We start from the raw sequence: 19,824 nt of genomic DNA, 5'->3' as shown, positions 1-19,824 counted from the left end.
TTTTCCGTAGTCCTGAATAGGAGAGTTTGAGATTCAAGACACTAATTGGTCCCCCTTCATGAATACCGATTGTGTGTGTCCCCCGGGATGATGATGATCATTTTTAGGTAGGAGTGGGTTGTTGAGGGCGAGTGAGTGTCCGTGGAGTGACTATGCCTCTACAGACTAATTCCGAGAGAGGCATTTCCACCGCTCTGTCTCTCTCGCACTCATAGCGAGTTCCGTATAGGTGCGAGAGAAACAAAGCGGTGAAAATGACTCTCGGAATAAGTCTGCTGCGGGGGTGGTTTCGGAGAGCGCTTGAGATGCTCGCGAGTGCTCACACCGCGTCCGCCTGTCCAGCTGTGCGTATGTCTGTATGCCTGTCCGTCTGTCTGTCTGTCCGTCTGTCCACCTGCCCGCTCGTGTCTGTCCGGTGTCCCCTACAGCTCCATCGAGGTGGTGCTGATGCCTGGCGACGTCTGCGGGCTGCTCCGCATGGCTCGCTGCCCCGGTGGAGGTCCCGGCCAAAAGCCCCGTAAGTCCGCCGCCCCAGCGGACCAGTTACGGTGTTCTTGCCGTCCTCTCCCCGTTCACCTGTCCATGGAGTATTGATGAGTGACTGTATAAACCGATGGCATGCGATGGCCGCAGGGCGTGCATATGCCACAGGCAAGTAGTGACTCTGTCGAAAATTTAAAACAAACTTTTAACGTGGGGTACGAGTGAGTTGGAGTTGATTGTGTCCGCGATGACTGTAATGATTGAATTGAGGCACCAACAAAGCATCTGTGAATCGATGAGTGCGAGTACACACAGTGGGCCAGAAGACTGGTGGGGGCGGCCAAAACTCTGGACGCGTTTTAAGCTCCAGAGTCGCTAAAAAGGACTCGAACCGAACGTGTGACCCCACCAATGGATTCCTCTATCGGAGAGCAATCCATTGGTGGGGTCACACGTTCGGTTCGGGTTCGAGTCCCATTTAGCGACTCTGGAGCTCAAAACGCGTCCAGGGTTTAGTCCGCCTCCACCGGTCTTCTGGCCCACTGTGTGTACTCGTCGATTCGCAGATGCTTTGTTGGTGCCTCGGACAGGCAACGCTCATCTTGTGCGGCGCGCCTCGGCGCGTTGCGGCCGCGGTGCGAGAGGTGTGTAACATAAGCCCCGGCCATGTCCGCCTCGCTGCCCCTCCGCCATGCTTCGGGCGGGAGGGCGTCCGGATCGGCAGTCTATCTGAGGGAGAGAGAGAAGAGAGAGAGAGAGAGAGAGAGAGAGAGAGAGAGAGAGAGAGAGAGAGAGCCACAGTACGGCTCCACGGGCCCGAGACTCGGTACCTCGGGGCTGGGGCCGCACCAGGCCGCACTGACCACAGCTCGCCACGGTCCGCGGGCACCGCGGGGCACTCTGGGAGCCTCACATAGGAAAGGTGACATTCAAACCGAAGCAAAGGACACGAGCAGCGAGGACCGCTTTCGCGCCAGACAATATCCTGAGAATGAGCCTTGCACGGTGGGCCAGAAGACCGGTGGAGGCGGCTGCAACTCCAGACGCGTTTTGAGCTCCAGAGTCGCTAAACGGGACTCGAATGGAACGTGTGACCCGAAATTGATTTTCTTGGTGTACAAAAGTAGTTGTCCTTTTGGAGTGGCTTGACCCCGCTGCGTCGCACGGGATTCGTTTTGTTGTTGTTTTTGTACTCCTTCCCTCCTTGGGCCTCGGGATTAATTCGTACGGCTTCGACACGAGGTCTTACTCATGAGCGACCACCGCCTTGCTTTTTATAGGGGACACCGGAAGGCTCGTTGCGTCATTACTGAACCGTGTTCAGAGAGAGAGAGAGAGAGAGAGAGAGAGAGAGAGATGTAAAAGGGCCGAAAATAATGGGCGGAAGGGAGCGCGGGATGTTTTACTCTCGCGGACGCCGCTATTGCACCCCTGAGAATTTAGCGCGCATCTCGAGCTCCCTTTTTTAGAATTAATTGTATTTTTAGTTTCAGCTTTACGGCCCCTTCAAGTTCCGACCAACGCTTCAACGTGTCGCGCTGTCTTATTATTTTTATTTTTAAATTTTAATGAGGCCTTTGTTTTGTTGTTGTTTTTCGTGATGTCCCGCGGGGCAAGCCTGGGGCTTTGAGTTGAAAATCGCAGATTCGTTTTCTGTGTGCCTAGGTTGGTTGGAATGCTGACAAATGCCGCTGTCTCTTACTAGCACACCGTTTACAGAGTAAAACGGCGGGCGCCCCCTTTTACTGTCAGGGGAAAGTTGTTTTTTTGTTTGCCTTTTTTCAGCCCTTATGAGGCCGTGAGGGTTGCCAGCTGAGTAACCCGGGGACACATGCCGGGGGGAGAGCTCTCTCTCTCTCTCTCTCTCTCTCTCTCTCTCTCTCTCTCTCTCTCTCTCTCTCTCTCTCTCTCTCTCTCTCTCTCTCTCTCTCCGTGTGTGTTTCTCTCTGTCTAAAGCGCTAACTGGATGGGCTTCCCCGCGAAGTTACGCCACTTCTCGACGCCCCATAGACAGCTGACTAATGTTCATTTCTTTCCGCTGAAGCACCACGTCGTGCAATTTATAAACACAGCGTACAAAAAATAACGCGTGGGCTTTGAACGCGCCGAGCTGCCCTTTGCGGTTAAATACGTGCTGCCGCTGCTGCCCTTGTTCGTGCAGAAGGTGCGCGCGTCGCTGCAGCCAGCTGGTATCTTGTCCTTAGTACCTGAACCTGCCGCAGCCCTGTAGGACGAGATGCAGGGTGTTATCTTGATGGTGATAAGCACGCTCAATAAAACACACGAGCGCGCGCGCGCGTGTGTGTGTGTGTGGTGTGTGTGTGTGTGTGTGTGTGTGTGTGTGTGTGTGTGTGTTGTATGGCCGCTACTACCGGTGTGGCGGGGCGTGGCCGGGGCTCAGGTGGACCACACGTACCTTCCCGGCGGGGGGTCCCCCGCGGTGCCGTCCAGACCGCCCCGTACGCGGCCAAGTCCCAACTGTTGCAGGTGGAAATCCGCATCGATTTTCAACACCGAATCGATTTATCGCGGCGCGTTTTCACCGATGTGCATGTAGTACGCAGCGTGCGTATGCTGTTTGTTTGTACCGACTTGTCCTAAACGGGTTTCGTATTTTTTATTTTAATAATTTTTGTTTATTTTTTTCAGTGGCTGGATGTGCATTCCCCGCAGCACGCGCCATGAGAGACGTTAGAGACGTTAGTCAGTGAGGGGTGCTGGGCATTCCCCCTCCACTCTTTCCCTCTCATTCCTTTCCCCTTCGCGTCTTTCCGTCGTTGCAATCGATATCCTCAAATTACTTTTTCCATTCGCAACAACTTGGAGCCTGCCACTCTCCACGTCACTGTAAAGTGAGTTATTAATTACTATTTTGTTTGTAAACAAAGAGTTGATTCGTAAATTAGGGGGTATTTTCTTGAGAGGCTGCTAAAGCATTTGCCCCTGCAACAGTTGCTACCTACTGCAAAATTTGCTACTGCAACATTTGCTACCTATTGCTACTGCTACATCTGCTAGTGCAACATTTTCTACTTCAAAATTTGCCTCTGCAACATTTGTCATTTGCTTTTGCTACTGCAACATTTGCTACTTCAAAATTTGCCTCTGCAGCATTTGCTACTTCAAAAAGTGCCACTGCTACATATTCTACTTCAAAATTTGCCACTGCAACATTTGCTACCTCAAAATTTGCCACTGCTACTTCAAAATAAATTTGCCACTGCAGCATTTTTTTCTCTTGCAAAAACTCCAACATTAATTACTGCAACATCTACCAAAGCATGAAATTTACTTCTCTTAGCTGCGATCGAGAGTCAAAGGTATGTCACTGATGACCCTGCTACATGAGAGACATGCAAGTTTCGGCATTGTTCAGCCAGTATAATAGATTGCCAAGAGTGCAGAGCTTTTCAAGGACGTACCATCCGGCAAGAGAAATTGCATCGGGGAATCGAACCCCGGTCAGCGCACGCGCGCATCATAACAAGCAAGGAGGTTGGTTGGGAGTGCCAGGCTGTGCCAGGCGGGGCTAGGCGGGGGGACCAAGCGATCCTGTGTGACGTGGAGGAATGAGGAACAAGCAGACGACAGGCAGACGACACGACGCAGCGCCCTTTTCACACCTCCTCGTGTTGGCATCAAAACATCTGACAATCGCATCACGTCAAAACACGACTGACGTCGTCAGCTATAAGCACGCGGCTAGGGCTCATGTCCGTTAGGCCCCGCGCGCCCCGCGCTTGCCACAGGACTCGGACAAGTTCGCCCTCCGTCCTGCAAGTACCGAGTTCGTGTTCCGAGTGTACTACAACACTCGACCTCGAGTTGCTTGGGGTGCCCCACTCACTCCGTATCAGTTCAGTATAGGCCGGCCGAATTAAAGAAACGAGAGTGTCAGCATTCAGCTCGTGTGTGTGTGTGTGTGTGTGTGTGTGTGTGTGTGTGTCCTGGCCGATAAAGACGTAATGAATCACAGTTGCCGCCTATCTGAATCACGCCTCGGCCACAACTCACACCCGGCCCCGCGCCGCGCCACGCCGCGCGGCGGGGGGTGTGTTCCGTGTGTTCCAAAAGCGCCATCGCTCAAAACTTTCTTAGAAATTTGTCAACCGCGATGAAGCGGCTCCCCCAGGTCGCGCTGCTCGAGATGGACTCATCTCGTGTTGTTGTTGTTGCTGTTAGGCCCCTTTTCATTTATTTTTCCGCCCCTGTTTTGTGTTGTTGTTTTTTGCCGTCGTTCGGGGACATGCAACACGGGGCCGCGCGCTCCGCTCTCCGCCCACGCTTCCTGCCCCTTCTATAAGCCCCTCTAGAGCCTCCAGCGGCTCGGAGCGCCGCCCGGAGTCTGCAGACTGACTCCGAGAGTCGTCGCTCTGTCTCTCTCGCACTCACGGGGCGGTCTTATGGTGTGAGAGAGACAGAGCGAGACTCTCGGAATGAGTGTGCTGGAGCGCGGCGGCGTAGAACGGCCGGACGACACTGAGCCCGTGAGACACTTAAGCCGTCGTCTTGCTCTCACGGAAGCCTTTCCAAGGCGTGCTGCGTTGACCGCCTTCACCAATTTTCGGTCAATGAAATGGCTGGCCCCTTTTTGCGGTGTGCCTCATTTGGGGGCCGGAAGTCCAGTTGACTGGCAGGGCGGGGCGCTGGCTGGACGCGGACGGACGCCTTGACGGACGCCCTGGGGTGCACCTTGAGGGCCCTGCCCTCGGGACTCCACCAGAGCCCTGGCCGCGGCCCTGGCCCAGGATCAATACCTTCCAGGGTCCTCTGTCGGCTTGGGCCGCGGCGCCTCCAGGGTCCGCCAGGGTTCTCCAGGATACCTAAGAATCTTCCGTAGGGATTTCAAGGATGCCGCCTCCTACACCATCCATTCCGTTTTCCACTAAGAAATGACGAGCATAAAGTCAACATATGTTCATTGTGTTCCAGGGTACTCTGCAGGATGCCTCCTAGGTCTTCCAGGGTTCCCCAGGACGCCTCCAAGGGCTTCAAGGGTTCTCCAGGATGCCAACAAAATGTTCCAGGGTTCTCCAGGACGTCCCCAGCCTTGCCAAGCCTCGCTCCAGGACGCCTCCAGGTCTTTCCAGGACACCCAGCCCTGCACAAAGCGGTAAGCCGCTCGCACGCAAAAGGACGACAAAACAAGAAGGATGTTGCTTCCTTCTAATCCAAGGCCCGTTATCGGGTTCCACCGCCTTGTGGGCCGCGGAGCCGGAGAGCTGCGCAAGCTCCACGCGCCACGCGCCCTCAATCACAGCGCGCTTTCGAGAGGGCGCTGCCTTTGGCCGCCTTTGGCGCTCCGTTCAAACAGTGGCATCTGCCATGCTGCTGCTGTGTTTGTTCGGGGCGGGCTCACTCCGCAGTGGGCCAGAAGGCCGGCGCAGGCGGCCAAAACTCTCCACGTATTTTGAGCTCCAGAGTCGCTAAACAGGACTCGAACCCAACCCCACCAATGGATTCCTCGTTCGGAGAGCAATCCACTGGTGGGGTCACGTTCGTTTCGGGTCCCATTCAGCGACTCTGGAGCTCAAAACGCGTCCGGGATTTTGACCGCCTCCCTGGTCTTGGCACACGGTGCTCCGGGGCCGTCCGAAAATGACTTCACGGATTCACGTATACCACCTCCGACCAACCCCCTATGGTCCACGGCACGGAAGTTAGAGTGGTCGAACCGGGGTCTACCCTCGTCGCCAACAATCGGTTAACGTCATTTGTGCGTGGTCCCGCGCAAGGGCTGGGAGAAAGGGGCGAACACACTCGCAGACAGACAGACAGACAGACAGACAGACAGACAGACGGGCCAGGCTGGGGATGAGATCACTCACACCTGCTTCGTGTCGGCAAACACATCGCAGGCTTCACTTTGGGACGGACCACTCTACGCGACCGCCCCGGCGGCAGCCCGGCATCCGCGGCAGCCCCGCCGTAAAAACCAAGAACGCAGTAACTCTGCAGCAGCCGGGCTGGAGTTGCGGCGTTCTAGCGGAACGGTCTGGGCCGCACGCACCGCGTTTGGGGTGGCGGCGGGGTGGGGCGGGGTGGGGCGGTGTTGCCGCGGTCGCGGCCAGGTGAGGGAGGGAAGCCCTCGCTAGCTCTCTCGCTGAGGTATGACAAATTTCCAGAGCGGAGCGGGCCGGGTGGCGAAGGGGGTGGGGGCGCGGCTTGCGGTGTGGGCACCGCGAGCGGGCTGTAGCGCAGGGGGATGGAGAGAGTTCTCCAGGAGTACTGGAGTGCGAGCCGCGGACATTCACTGAGCTGCACCTGGGCACAGTGCGACACACTGGACGACTGGGAGGCTTCGCCACAGAACAGTGGACCAGAAGACCGGCGCAGGCGGCCGAAACTCTAGACACGCTTTGACCTCCAGAGTCACTAAACAGGACTCGAACCGAACGTGTGACCCCACCTCTGGATTCCTCGTTGGGAGAGCAATCCATTGGTGGGGTCACACGTTCGGTTCGAGTCCCATTTAGGGACTCTGGAATTCAAAACACGTCCTTGATTATGACCGCCTCCTCCACGGTCTTCTGACCCACTATGCAGCGGCCTAAGCGCACCTTCGCCTTCCTCTAAGTAGAAAGTACAGCACATTGCCTGCCCATCAGGCGTAAGGGCGAAACGAAAGGTTCCAGCCCCACCCCGTCCTTCCCCCTTGGCTCCACCACTGCTCTGAAGACTCAGCCGCCCCGCCCGATGGACATCGGATACGTGCAGCAAGCGACAGCAAGGGACTCAGCGACCAAGCTTAGGTAGAAGAGCTGTACAGTTACCGCACCTTTAGGATTCAATTGGTAGCGTCATGGAGCGGAGGCCGCCCTGGCCCCGCGTTGGCTTTGGCTGCTTTGGCTACGCCACTGGCGAGGTCCTGGTGCACTGTAGTGCGCGAGGGTTAGTGAATCCTTCCCCCACCCTGGCCGCCGCGCTCGCCTCGGAGCGGTGTAGGCTCCGCCCACCGCGCCGCCGGCCGCACACCGCGCATTGGTCGGCGCGGCGGGGCGCGGCGGGGCGGCGGGCGGGGCGGGCGGGGCGGGGCGGGGCGGGGCGGGCCGCGGCAGCGCCGGCCAGCATCACGCGGGCCTCCAGTCTTGGTCCGCCGCAGCGCCAGCGCAGCCCGCCCGCGGTCCGTCGCCAAAGCCTTGGCGCTGCCTGTCCAGGGCGCCGTCAACGCACCCCGTGCCGCCCCAGTGTAGTACAGTGTAGTGCCGCCGGTGCAGTGAAAGTGACAGTGTAGCGACGCCCACCATGTCCTTGGCCAGGACGCGGTGCTCCCCAGGAAGGCCGTAGGCATCGCCTTGGCGCGTCGCAGCCTTGCAGCCCCAGGCCAGCGCAGCTAGCGCAGGCCGGCCTCACCACAGCCGCAGGGACCAGCTCGCCCGCGCCCGACCCGTTCGTCATGATCTTTACGCCCTCCTACTATGCCAACTACTCGCCCCCGTATCCTGGATCTTTTCACCAGGTAAGCAGCTGCAGCATCCCTCAGGAAGATCGTTTTGTCAAAGCTCGCGAGGCCGTCGCTGGATCTCTGTATACACAACAACCCGTTGGAATACAGCCGGTTTATCATCGCGTCAATTCGCTTGTATTTCGCGTGGTTTTCCTCTTATTTCTCGGCCGGGTTGTCATTCTTTTCAATGAGATTCGCGACACCGGAGCGATAAGACAGCGATGCAGAAACTCAGCCCACTTCCACTCCTCGGCACCGCTCGCAGAATTTCAGTTATGGCAGAGACATAAACGCGCGAAGGGTGAGCACTGGATGTTGTTGTTGATTTTTCTGTTGTTAACTGTGACGGCGGAGTGGTTCAGTTGGGACGTTGGCGGGTTGGAATTTACAGCCAGCATCAAAAGCGCTGATCTCATCTCGGGCCTCGCCCGCCCCGACACTTTCCGTCGTTATTTCCGTTCTGTTTATTCGTTGTTTCGAAGCAAACTGTCGTGAAAAAAAACGCGACATTCTACACGCGTTTTGAGCTCCAGAGTCGGTAAATAGGGCCCGAACCTAACGTGTGACCCCATCAATGGATTCCTCGTTTGGAGAGCAATCCATTGGTGGTGTCACACGGTCACTCTGGAGCTCAAAACGTGTCCCGAATTTTGACCGCCGCCACCGGTGTTCTGGCCCACTGTGCATCCTCCCAACGCTTTCAGTCGTTATTGCCGTTCTTTTTATTCGCTGTTTCGAAACTAACTGTCGAAAGAAAACGCGAAAAATGGCACATTTCACCGACGGTGTGAGTTGACGAGATGGAAGGTTGTTGTCCTCGGGGCTGTTGCGCGCGTGTTGCTTGCTTTAAAATTTCAAACTTCAAAACTTGCAAAACCCAACGGCAGCGCAGCAGCCCTTTGTTAACGGGCAACAATATTAATATCACTAGCCCGAACTCCGTGCGCGGAGTATTCATTTACGAAACCCATAAAATTCACACCTCTGGATATAGAATGACAATTTACAGTCGCTATTGGTTGGGCCCCGTCCTGAACTTGCCGTGCCAGCCTGAAAGGGAAGAGGGAGAGAGAGGGGGAAAGAGAGAGGGGAGAGGGTCTTGGTCGCATCCCGCGATATCACCAAGAGTTATTGCATCTTGCCTTCGTCGCAGTCATATATTTTCCCCTTGGGGGTCCCTGGCTCTCCAAGCTTCTCCGAGCGGCCCTCGGCTCTCCCTCCTGGCCATACATACCTCTGGGCAGCACCATGGCACCATGGCCGCACGCCGCGGCACCACACGACTTATGGACGCCTTATGCGCTCCTCTAAGTCTTCTCAGTGGCACCACGGTGCCATGGCACCATGGCTGCATGCCACCCGTGCCACATGACCCTTGTTCATGTCACCAGGCGCCGATCGCCGCCCATGGGGACATGGGCTTTCAAATGTGGTATTCTTTTCCTCAGATAGAGAATACTCTCAGCTATAGAATACTCTCAGCTGTAGAATACTCTCTGCTAGAGATTACTCTCCGGCCTGAGAAAAATCTCATCTAGAGAACTCTATTGTTATAAAACACGCTTGAATGTCTAGATCAATGTTCAACGCTCTTATTTATTTATTCATTTTATTTATTTTATTTTTTGGGGTTAGGGGGGAAGGGGATCGTTTCCCGTTTTCTCTGTGGCACAATGGCCGAGCAAAGGAGCTGCTGCCTAACCTAACCAGCGCACTCCCAAAGGAAGCGCAGTCAAGTTGTTTAACTGTTCTTTAGATGCCCCGATGATAAGCCGCCGAGGCGAAAGCACATCCGGAAGGTCGCGCGGCCGAGTGGGGCACAGTGGGCCAGAAGACCGGTGGAGGCGGACAAAACTCTAGACGCGTTTTGAGCTCCAGAGTCGCTAAAGAGGACCTCGAACCGAACGAGTGATCCCACCAATGGACTGCTCGTTCGCAGGGCAATCCCTCATTAAATCTGAACAATGATACTACACACACATTTAGTGTGTACTTTTGGAGGAGTCCCCATCGTGGCAAGTGGGTTCTTTTCACCATTTTAAGCGCGCGGTTTTTGGACAGTTTCCCCGATTGCCAACAACCCAAGTCGGCACTTTTTACTAAAGACGTCAGCTGCTGCGGGTGTAGCGCGCGTACGTTCCGCGCGTGATGTTCGCCGTGTTGACAGTGCAGCCACACTGTAGGTGTGCTGGCGCGGCGGTCTTGCAGCAGCTGCAGCAGGAGATGTCGCTGTTTTCGTTACTTTTGCAGTGTGCTGGAAAGGGTGTGTGACACAGGCTGCAACCCACGTCCCATCTGAACTTTGGACTGTTCAGCCAGCGCGTTATGTGTCGTTGGTAGATGTGGGTTGCGTCAGAATAGGCCTATTTTATGTGCCTCCGGAAAGAGGAGAACTTGGCAGTATGAATGGAACCAGCCTACGCTTTCAGGTTCAAAACTGGTTCAAAATGATTTCGTGAATAAAACAATTTGGTGTCTATGCCAATTTATGACATTGGTTCTAAAGAGGTTCACATCATGTTTTGGTGCTTCTTCCGATAAGACATTTTTCTGGGTGTGAGTTCAGGTGTCTTCAGGCAAGCGTTCTAAGACTTGGTCGTACAAATGTGCCCTTGATTGGAACATTGTCTTACGTCCGGTAATGTCTTCAATTCGAATGTGTGGCTGAGTGTGCGTGCGTGTGTGTCTGTGTGTGTGAGTGCGCGCGCCGATGGGGTCTCGCGAACACGACGAGGCGAACAGAAACACGAGAAAAAGGAGCATCGCACAAATCGACACGACCGCATTGCATTCTGGGAGGCAGAGTGTCGGTCTGTCTGCCTGCTCGTCCGTCCGTTTGTGTCGCACTCGCACGGAGCGCGGGGCCGGCGCGCGCGTTTTCGAACGCCTCCTGCTTGGCGCACGCCTCGAAGCGTTTCGTGTCGTATTGGTCGGGCAACTTCGCGCGGCTGGCCGGGGCGGGGAGGGGAGGGCCGTCGGGGTGAATGACTCTTTTGGCTGGCTAGAAGGCGTCTCCTGCTATTCCCCTTCGGACCTGACGCTGAATCCGAGGTTCGCCTCGGCCGGATCTGGATCTGAATCTGAATCAGTGACAGGTTCGCCGCCGACGACGCAGCCTCCGAGATTCATCTCGGCCGAGGCCTGAACAAATAGCCGGCGTCAGGCAGGGTGGTCGGCCAGGCCGGCCGGGCCGGGACGACGATGGGCACCGCTACACTCTCCGCGTTCTCCGAGACCGGACCGAGTTCCCCCCGCACAGTGGGCCAGAAGACCGGCGCAGGCGGCCAAAATTCTAGACGCGTTTTGAGTTCCAGAGTCGCTGAACAGGACTCAAACTGAGCGTGTGCATGACCTCACCAATGGATTCCTCGTTCGGAGAGCAATCGGCAGGGTCACTCGTTCGGTTCGAGCCCCATTTGGCGACGCTGGAGCTCGAAACGCGTCTAGAGTTTTGGCCGCCTCCATCAGTCTTCTGACTCACTGTAAGGCGCCGCGCTTCAAGATTTATTTTTCGCACTCTTCAAGTACCCTTCAGTCTTCCAGCCTGCGCGACTAGATTTTGGTTTTATTCCTGCCTTGTCCTTCCGGCTCAGCCACGGCCGAGTCCCTCACGGGAGGTCCTTCCACGGGATTACGCCAGGGACTCCGGGCGCTACTTTAGGCCGATCAGCTGCCTCACTGACAGACGACACAGTGGGCCAGAAGACCGGTGGAGGCGGCCAAAGTCCCGGACGCGTTTCGAGCTCCACAGTTCGCTAAATGAGACTCGAACCGAACGTGTGACCCCACCAATGGATGGCTGTCCGAACGAGCAATCCATTGGTGGGGTCACACGATCGGTTCGAGTCCTGATTAGCGACACTGGAGCTCGAAACGCGTCCGGGATTTTGACCGCCTCCTGGCCCACTGTGCGCCTTCATGTCCGACGACCCAACTGCACCTTTGAAAGCCGTGATTTCAGCCTGCCTGACTTAAGGCGAGCGTTAGCAGGCCTGCGACGCTCCGGAGCGTAGCGGGCTAGCCTACCCGCGCCGTGCGCCGTGCTGGCTCGCCCTAAGGGGCTGGTAGGCAGTCCCGTTGCACTGCGGCGTCTTGCGTGACAGTGTGTCCAGGGGCTCGCCGAGCCGCAAAGGCGTCCGTTTCACATCGCATTGACGCAAAAATATCGAACTTTTCATCGCTGTCTCTCTCGCACTCACGGAGCGCGCCGTAGGAGTGCGAGAGAGACAGAGAGCTCTGCTCGGAACGAGCTCGCCGGCCGGCGTCGTGGAGCAGCGACCTGGTCTATTGCTGTCCCGTACGGCCGTGCGGCCCTGGGCCCAACAACTTTCAACTCTCGCCCACAATGCATTCGACAATGTGGTGAAACCCGAGCCGCGGGGCGGGGCGGGGCGGTGCGGGGCGTCCAAACTGACGTAATAAGTGACAATAACGCGGGCCGCCCTCGTCGCGGCTCCGAATTCATTAGCCTCCAAATTAGATGACGGCAATTGGACCTTCGGGAAAACGAGCGTCTGTCTCGACACTCACGGCCGGTCTCTCTCGGAAGTGATAGCAGTACAATGAAAATGGGGGGAAATAATTTAAATTTTTCGTGGTTCCCTTTTTTTAGACTTTCTACATTGTATTATTGGCACATGTTATTGATTGCGAAGCTTAAGGCTCCAAATAATGCGCAAATTTCATGTATAATTTTTTTGTTTATTTTTTTTTTAATTTTGGTAAATTTTGTCAATGGTTCCGATAGGGCGTTACTTTGTGTTCACCGCTCCACTGTCATGGAAGCAAGGGGAACCTGCTAGCTCGTCAAGTTGCCTTATTACTCGGCTACTTTGTACATAGACAGCTGGCAACACCCTCCACCCCGCCGGGGCGGGGCGGGGGCGGGGCGGGGGCGGCGCGCTCCACAAAGACGCCTTTCATGTGGGCAGCGGCGGCTGCGAGGGCTGTTGTCTCGACGCGAAAACACACTCGTAAACAAATTACTGAGCGGCACGCTGGGGCACGCGGGCAGCGAGCGTACTTAAAGTTCTAAAATCTAAACAGGCGGGGCGGGGCGGGGCTTTGAGGCGCCGACCGGCGGGACGCACAGTGGGCCAGAAGACCGGTGGAGGCGGCCAAACTTCTAGACGCGTTTTGAGCTCCAGAGTCGATGAATGGAACTCGAACCTAGCGAGTGACCCCATCAATGGATTCGTTGTTCGGAGAGCAATCCATTGGTGAAGTCATACGTTTGGATTGAACCTCATTTAGCGCCTCTAGAGCCCAAAACGCGTTTAGAGTTTTGGCCGCCGCCACCGGTCTTCTGGCCCACTGTGGGGTGAGGTGCAGCCCCCAGCCGATGGCACCTAACGGAATACTCACCGTTTTGGGCAACTGGAACGAAAAAGAGAGAGACTTCATGCTGGAAAGACGCGAAATCGTAACTGCAGTGATAAATTGGCCACTAGAATTGGTGACCAAAATAAGGGGTTATTCCAAAACCGAGTCGTTTTGAACCCAAAGGAGCTTTTAGGCAGTCGGATTTCAGTCGTTCCACTTAGGACTTCGCAAAGGTGGTGGTCTCATCGCTCGCTGGGCTTTCAGCTTTGCTTTTAGCTTCGTTTTGGCAGGGTAGGTGCTATTTAAACAGAGAGGTTCCGCCTGGTGAGGAGAGCAGGCGGCGTCAACCTGTCATTTCGATGATATGCATTACGGGCTGACAGCGCGACAGGGCGCATCTCTCTCTCTCTCTCTCTCTCTCTCTCTCTCTCTCTCTCTCTCTCTCTCTCTCTCTCTCTCTCTCTCTCTCTCTCTCTCTCTCTCTCTCTCTCTCTCTCTCTCTCACTCTGCCATTTGTAGGATAGCGTATGTTTGAAACCGTGACCTTGCGGTCAAGGGAACTGCGGGAATCTTCTGAAGCGCGTGCCGTAGGTCAGTCAATAATTTCAGTTTTGCAACAGCAGCTTCAATACTATATCGCAAAATACATTACAGATTCTTTCCACCCGGCCGCACATGGTCATGAGTGAGTCGGCAAATTAGAAAATTGAGAAAAAACATAGATCAAACCAGATTGAGTTTCGAAAACGGTGCAGCAGCGCTTTCACGTCACAGAGAGAGACGAGCCTTGCCGACAGTGTAGGGCACGGCGGATGTCGCTGGCGGGACGCCGCGGGCCCCAGCGGGGCCCGGTTGGGGGAAAGGGCGGGGGTCACGCGTCGGCAGGAGTCGCCCATCCAAAGCGCGCCTCGAGAGCCGCCTAGTTAGTGTCGACAACAATAACATTGGCACGCCGGAAGGACGAAGGATGACCCACCAAGGACCCCCGCGCGATAAGCACGTCGTCTCTCTCGCACTCACGGGGCACCGAGCAGCGAGAGCGCGCACTGTTCGGTGTCGGCCTTCGTTGAGTCACGGTTTGAGAGTGTTTTGCCTCCGACTCAAGTGTCAAAATACCGGGGGCTCTGCGGCGCCGCGCGCTGTGCGCGACAGTGGGCCGGAAGACCGGCGGGGGCGGTCAAAATCCCGGACGCGTTTTGAGCTTCGAAGTCGCTAAAAGAGACTTGAATCGAACGTGTGACCCCACCAATGGATTGCTCTCCGAACGAGGAATCCATTGGTGGGATCACACGTTCGGTTCGAGTCCCATTTAGCGACTGTGTGGAGCTCAAAGCGCGTGAGGGATGTGACCGCCGCCACCGGTCTTCTGGCCCACGGTGTGCCGTGCGCTGTACGGGGCCCGCTACGCTGTAAGCGACGCTGCAAGCTCCGCGCCGCCACGCCGCGCCCTTCCAGGGCTGACACCTTACGCCCGGGAATGCGGCAACACTTCCGTGAGTCTTATTTAGAGTACTCGTCGGGGGCGGAGCGGGCGGAGGCGCGGGCTCGGGTTTAGGCCGGCATCATGGCGCGTGTTTAATTAAGGGCCGACAAAAAGAGGAGCCGTACGGTTTACATTAAATTTTGTTATTTGTTTACCGTATTTTTGTTGACACCGAAATCGTGCTCGTTCTGGCTCGGAATGGTGCTGGCAGCAAGGACAGGGGACGTATCAGCTGGACTGAGTTGTATTTACCACTCACGCACGCACACAGACACAGACACACACGCTCGGTTCGCTGTATGCAGATAAAGATCTCTCTTCTGCTTATTGGCGCTCCGACCAAAAGCTTCCCTTTGCCCGGCTTCCGCGAAGACTCGACAGAACTTGACGCACAAAGGATCCGCCGCGCCCAGGAGCAGCGAGAAGCATGCGGAGCAAGCGGCCGCCTGTTTCGCAGGCCACTTTTTGGTCTATTTTCGTCGGTTGTCGCAGTCCCTGACTAGGACCGGCTTGTCCGTTGTCTAGTCCGTCGTCTAGTCCGCAGTCCGTAGACTAGTCCGTCGTCTAGTCCGTTCTCTAGTCCGTCTTCTAGTCCGCTCTCTTTGTCTAGCCCCGCTCACCCTTCCCATTCGTCTCACTCATCGCACGAGCGGTCCTTCGCGACGAGTCTATTTTTACCCGTCAGGGGGAAAAATGATTGGCGTCGTCGCACAGTGGGCCAGAAGACCGGTGGAGGCGGCCAAAATCCTAGACGCCCTTTGAGTTCCAGAGTCGCTAAACAAGACTCGAACCGAACGCGTGACCCTGCCAATCGATTGGTGGGGTTACACGTTCGATTCGAGCCCCATCTAGCGACTCTGGAGCTCAAAACGCGTCCGGACTTCTGGCCGCCTCCACCGGTCTTCTGGCCCACTGTGCGTCGAATCTTCGCTGCCGAGCCGTTTTGTCAGTGCAGGTACTAACGCGAGTTTTGCTTTTGGCGCTAATTTTTGCCAGTGGAGGAGCGCTGTTATCGTCGTTCATCAGGCACACAGGCACACAGTTGTTGTCTTTGTCGGACACCCATGTCGACCTATTGTTGCGTGTGGGTGCCGGACGGGCAGACAGACAGACAGACAGACAGACAGACAGACAGACAGCGCAACACGGTGAGGTCGTAGTGAGGTCGAAAGACCCTGTACCGTGTTCGAAGCATTTTAGCTGTAAGAATTCACCTAAACTGTCTGCCTGCCTTGAACCTTATTCGGAAATGTTAGGAAAATGTACGGTGTGTGTGTGTGTGTGTGTGTGTGTGTGTGTGTGTGTGTGTGTGTGTGTGTGTGTGTGTGTGTGTGTGTGTGTGTGTGTGTGTGTGTGTGTGTGTGTGTGTGTGTCCACTGCCGGCCGGCCTCAAGGACCCCGTCCTCCAGATCTCGGTTCTGGAATCACGCCTCGCCCGTCCGCCCCTCGCAGCCAGCTCTCCGCCTTGACGACACTTTGGAAGGAAAAATCGCGGCGTCCAACCGAAAGAGTCTTTCTGGTGGAGGGGTGGGGGAGTCACGCCCCACGGCCCCGCGGCCCCGCGGCCTAATAGGCGACATCAGTCTAACCCATCCATCCCGCTGGGGCAGCCCGGCGCAGCCCGGCGCAGCCTTCCCCGGGGCAGCTTGTTAACACGTCGTCCGCTGTCAGGACACACACACACACACACACACCTCGACAGCGTGTGCCAGATGAGACCCGAGAGATGTGTCGCGCTTGCTCTCAGTGTACAGGTGAAGCTCGCGCGCGGCGCGCGAGTTTGAGACGTTGTCGCATGTAAATTCGCGCCCGCAATTTGCCGGGCGGTCCGGTCTGCCTGTCTGTCTGTCCGTCTGTCTGTCGGCCCGATTCATTCTCTCCCGACACGACAATTAATCGGCTTTGGTGCTGAAGGACTCACAAGACGAAAAGCTCCTGGATACGGGACGGCATCGGGAGGACACGGGCAGGGGAGGAGAGAAGAGAGGAGGGGAGGGGACCGGGGATAGGGGATTTATATTGGCAACGCCCCGGCACGATTGTATAAGAAGGGAATGGGAGAGAATCTCGACCCGAACGTCTTTTGTTGGCATTCCAAAAGCCCTTCTGCGTGAGTATGCGTGCGCTCGCTCCTGGGCGCGCGCGTCGTGCGCACGTGTGAGTGTGTGTTTGTGTATGTGTGTGTATGTTTGTGCGTGTGTCTGTGTGTCATTCAAACTTTAGGTTCATCGTAATTACACGTTTTTCTATTAAACCGAAATTTTTTCGTGCTTTTTTTTTATACATCTTTTTTAAGATATTTGCTTGAGTAATGCCGCTCCTCTCTCTCTTTACGTTTTTATTATTGAAATATTTTTCCAGAGTAGATTTTCTCAGCAACGTCTGCCGGGCTTCTTGAAGTGTCGACAGAGGGCTTTTGTCACCAGACAGGTGTGGGTAGGACAGGATAGGTCCACCCGCAGAGGCTGTCCAAGAGACGAGAGGGGAGAGACCTTGGCAACCCCGACACCACGCGCCTTGCGATGATAGCCCGACTATTTGATTGGACAGACATTGATTTCAAACGTGAGAAACCCATATGCCCTGCGCTCGGGTTTGGACAGTCAGATAATTAAAATATGAGAAATCTGCCCCCCGCGAGGTTTTCAGGTCTCTTGTCTCTCTAAATACTCATTTGGACGGACACCGCTACATTTGAATTCACTACAATCGTCACGTGAGTCGAAAAATACTTTTCATACAAACTCGGCAAATTTCCGAAATACCTGGGTTCGCTGAGTGGGCGTGTTTTCGAGGTATTCTCACGCGTAGCCTCGCGACTGGAATGTGCGTTCTGGTATCGAAAAAAATGCGTCTTCTTTTGTTTGCGTCTGAGCGCCACCCTCACCGGCATCGAATGTCGATCAGACGTCAGCGGGCCGTGCCTCAGTGCCGTGCCGCCGCCGAGTCTGTTTGAAACGAAGCGACCCAGAGAGAGAGAGAGAGAGAGAGAGAGAGAGAGAGAGAGAGAGAGAGAGAGAGAGAGAGAGAGAGAGAGACCCCGAAGATTGACTGTCATGTGCTTGGAAAGACAAGAATTTTTCCCCGGTGCCCGAAAATCAGTTTCGAAAAGTGTCGCCTGCATGAAAAAGAAGCATGAATTAAACAGATCGGACCGTAGAGAACCGAACGGCGACGGGGAGTTGAACCCGCGACCCTGGGGCCAGGGAACCAGCACGCCACGGCGACCGTGAACGGCGCGGCGAGTGGCCCAGTGTCCGGACACTGGTCGCGCGCCGTGACCGTCACAGGGCCGCGGAAAGCGGGGCGGGCCTAGGGCTGCCGGACCGCCGGACTCGGTATGTGTTACTCTGGAAACTCGAGCGGACTCGAGGCGGCCGGGAAAGCGATACAGTCGAAGCGCCGCGAAGCCGCGAAGCCGCGAAGCGCGCCGGCGCGGGGGCGGCCAGACAGACAGACAGACAGACAGACAGACAGACAGACAGACAGGCAGGCAGGCAGACGAATGTGAATCGCATTCCGATCGCTAATCTAGCCGGCGATGCTGTTTTAGTGCTGTTGACTTTTTACATGTTGCTGATGTTGTTGTTATTTTGTCGTTGTTGTTGTTATTGTTTTTCCCACGGGTCGGCCGCCCCAGGCGGATGATAATTAGGCTAACGCGCGCTTCCCATTGTGCGTGGGAGAGGGATGAGCCGCGAGGGGAGGCTGGAGGCGCTCTCTTTCTGTCTCTCTCGCGCTCGTGGCGACTCCCGCTGGCCCGCTGGGGTGCGAGAGAGACGGAGCGTCTCCGTTCGGAATCGAGCGGCGCGGCTGGACCCTCCTGGAGCCGGAGTCCGGGCAACGACGGTTGGAGCCCCCCTCTGCTAGTCTCTCTCGCTCTCGTGGGGAAGTCCCGCCGCGGTGCGAGAGGGACGGAGCATTACCGTTCGGCAGCAGACGCCACCTCACTGCAACTCCATGGAGCTCCAGCGCGGCGACTGGACTTGCCCAGCGGGTGGGCAGGAGTCCTGGACGTCCTGCGGACCGAGAGTCCTTTCCGCCGCTCTGTCTCTCTCGCACTCGTGGGGCGTCCCGTATGGGTGCGAGAGAGACAGAGAAACGAAAAGGACTCTCGGAACCAGTGTACCGGGCGACGTCCTGGACACGGTACAGGAGCCGGCCAGGCCCAGGGGCCCACAATGCTGCACCAACCCGCACAGCGGGGGGAGGCTCGTGCCAGGGGCGGGGAGAGGAGGGGGAAGGGGGTAAGAGGGATGAGAAGGGGAAGCCACAGTGGGCCAGAAGACCGGTGGAGGCGGCCAAAACTCTAGACGCGTTTGCGTTTCGAGCTCCAGAGTCACCAAACAGCACTCGAACCGAACGTGTGACCCCACCCATGGATTGCCCTCCGAACGAGGAATTCATTGGTGGGGTCACACATTCGCTTCGAGTCCTGTTTATCGACTCTGGAGCTCAAAACGCCGCCTCCACCGGTCTTCTGGCCCACTGTGGAAGGGGGAGAGGCAAAGGTTTGGCACGTCAATGGACGTCACTGGCTGGAGCAGTGACTCTGAGGCGCTGCAGGCACAGGATTCCTCTCCGGCAGCTCATCCAGCCGGCCAGCGCGGTCCGTACGCTCCAGCCGTGGCTCCAGCCGTGGCTCCAGCCGTGGCTCCAGCCGTGGCTCCAGCCGTGGCTCCAGCCGTGGCTCCAGCCGTGGCTCCAGCCGTGGCTCCAGCCGTGGCTCCAGCCGTGGGCCTCAGCCACGGGCCCAGCCGCGCCAGCGATGGCATCAAGATAAGGCGCACCTTATGGGATCTCCGGCAGATATAAAGTCCCCCAGTGTCGCGCAGGGCGCGCGCGCGCACGCGCACACACACACACACACACACACACACACACACACACACACACACACACACACACGTGCCCGCCAACGGCGCAGCGCGTCCACCCACGTCGTTGTCATGACGACCACGCTGCGCCCTTTTTGATCCATTCACACTGCACTGCACTGCAGGGGCGGACGAGACACGGACGGCGGAAGGGGCTGCTACACTGGTACTAGTTTTGTGGTGGCGAAGCGCGCCGAGCGGCAGGAATGCGC

General features: G+C 56.5%; 1 protein-coding gene across 2 annotated transcripts in view; it reads left to right on the top strand.

The window, feature by feature from the left end:
• The window catches only part of LOC117654429 (eyes absent homolog 2), a 212,181-nt gene that overhangs the window by 165,695 nt on the left and 26,662 nt on the right, over nt 1-19,824 (top strand). Inside the window, exon 3 of one of the 2 annotated variants that reach the window (XM_034401054.1) lies at nt 5,416-5,596. In XM_034401054.1, coding sequence (XP_034256945.1) covers nt 5,416-5,596 — 181 coding nt within the window. Of the gene's footprint in view, nt 1-5,415; nt 5,597-7,586; nt 7,943-19,824 lie in introns of those variants that run through there. The other variant, XM_034401055.1, reaches the window with a different exon arrangement.

The sequence above is a fragment of the Thrips palmi genome, unplaced genomic scaffold (assembly GCF_012932325.1).
Source record: "Thrips palmi isolate BJ-2018 unplaced genomic scaffold, TpBJ-2018v1 HiC_scaffold_10, whole genome shotgun sequence".
Taxonomy (NCBI): Eukaryota; Metazoa; Arthropoda; class Insecta; order Thysanoptera; family Thripidae; genus Thrips; species Thrips palmi.
Note: the sequence above shows the minus strand (reverse complement) of the source record. Positions and strands in the feature narration are given on the sequence as shown.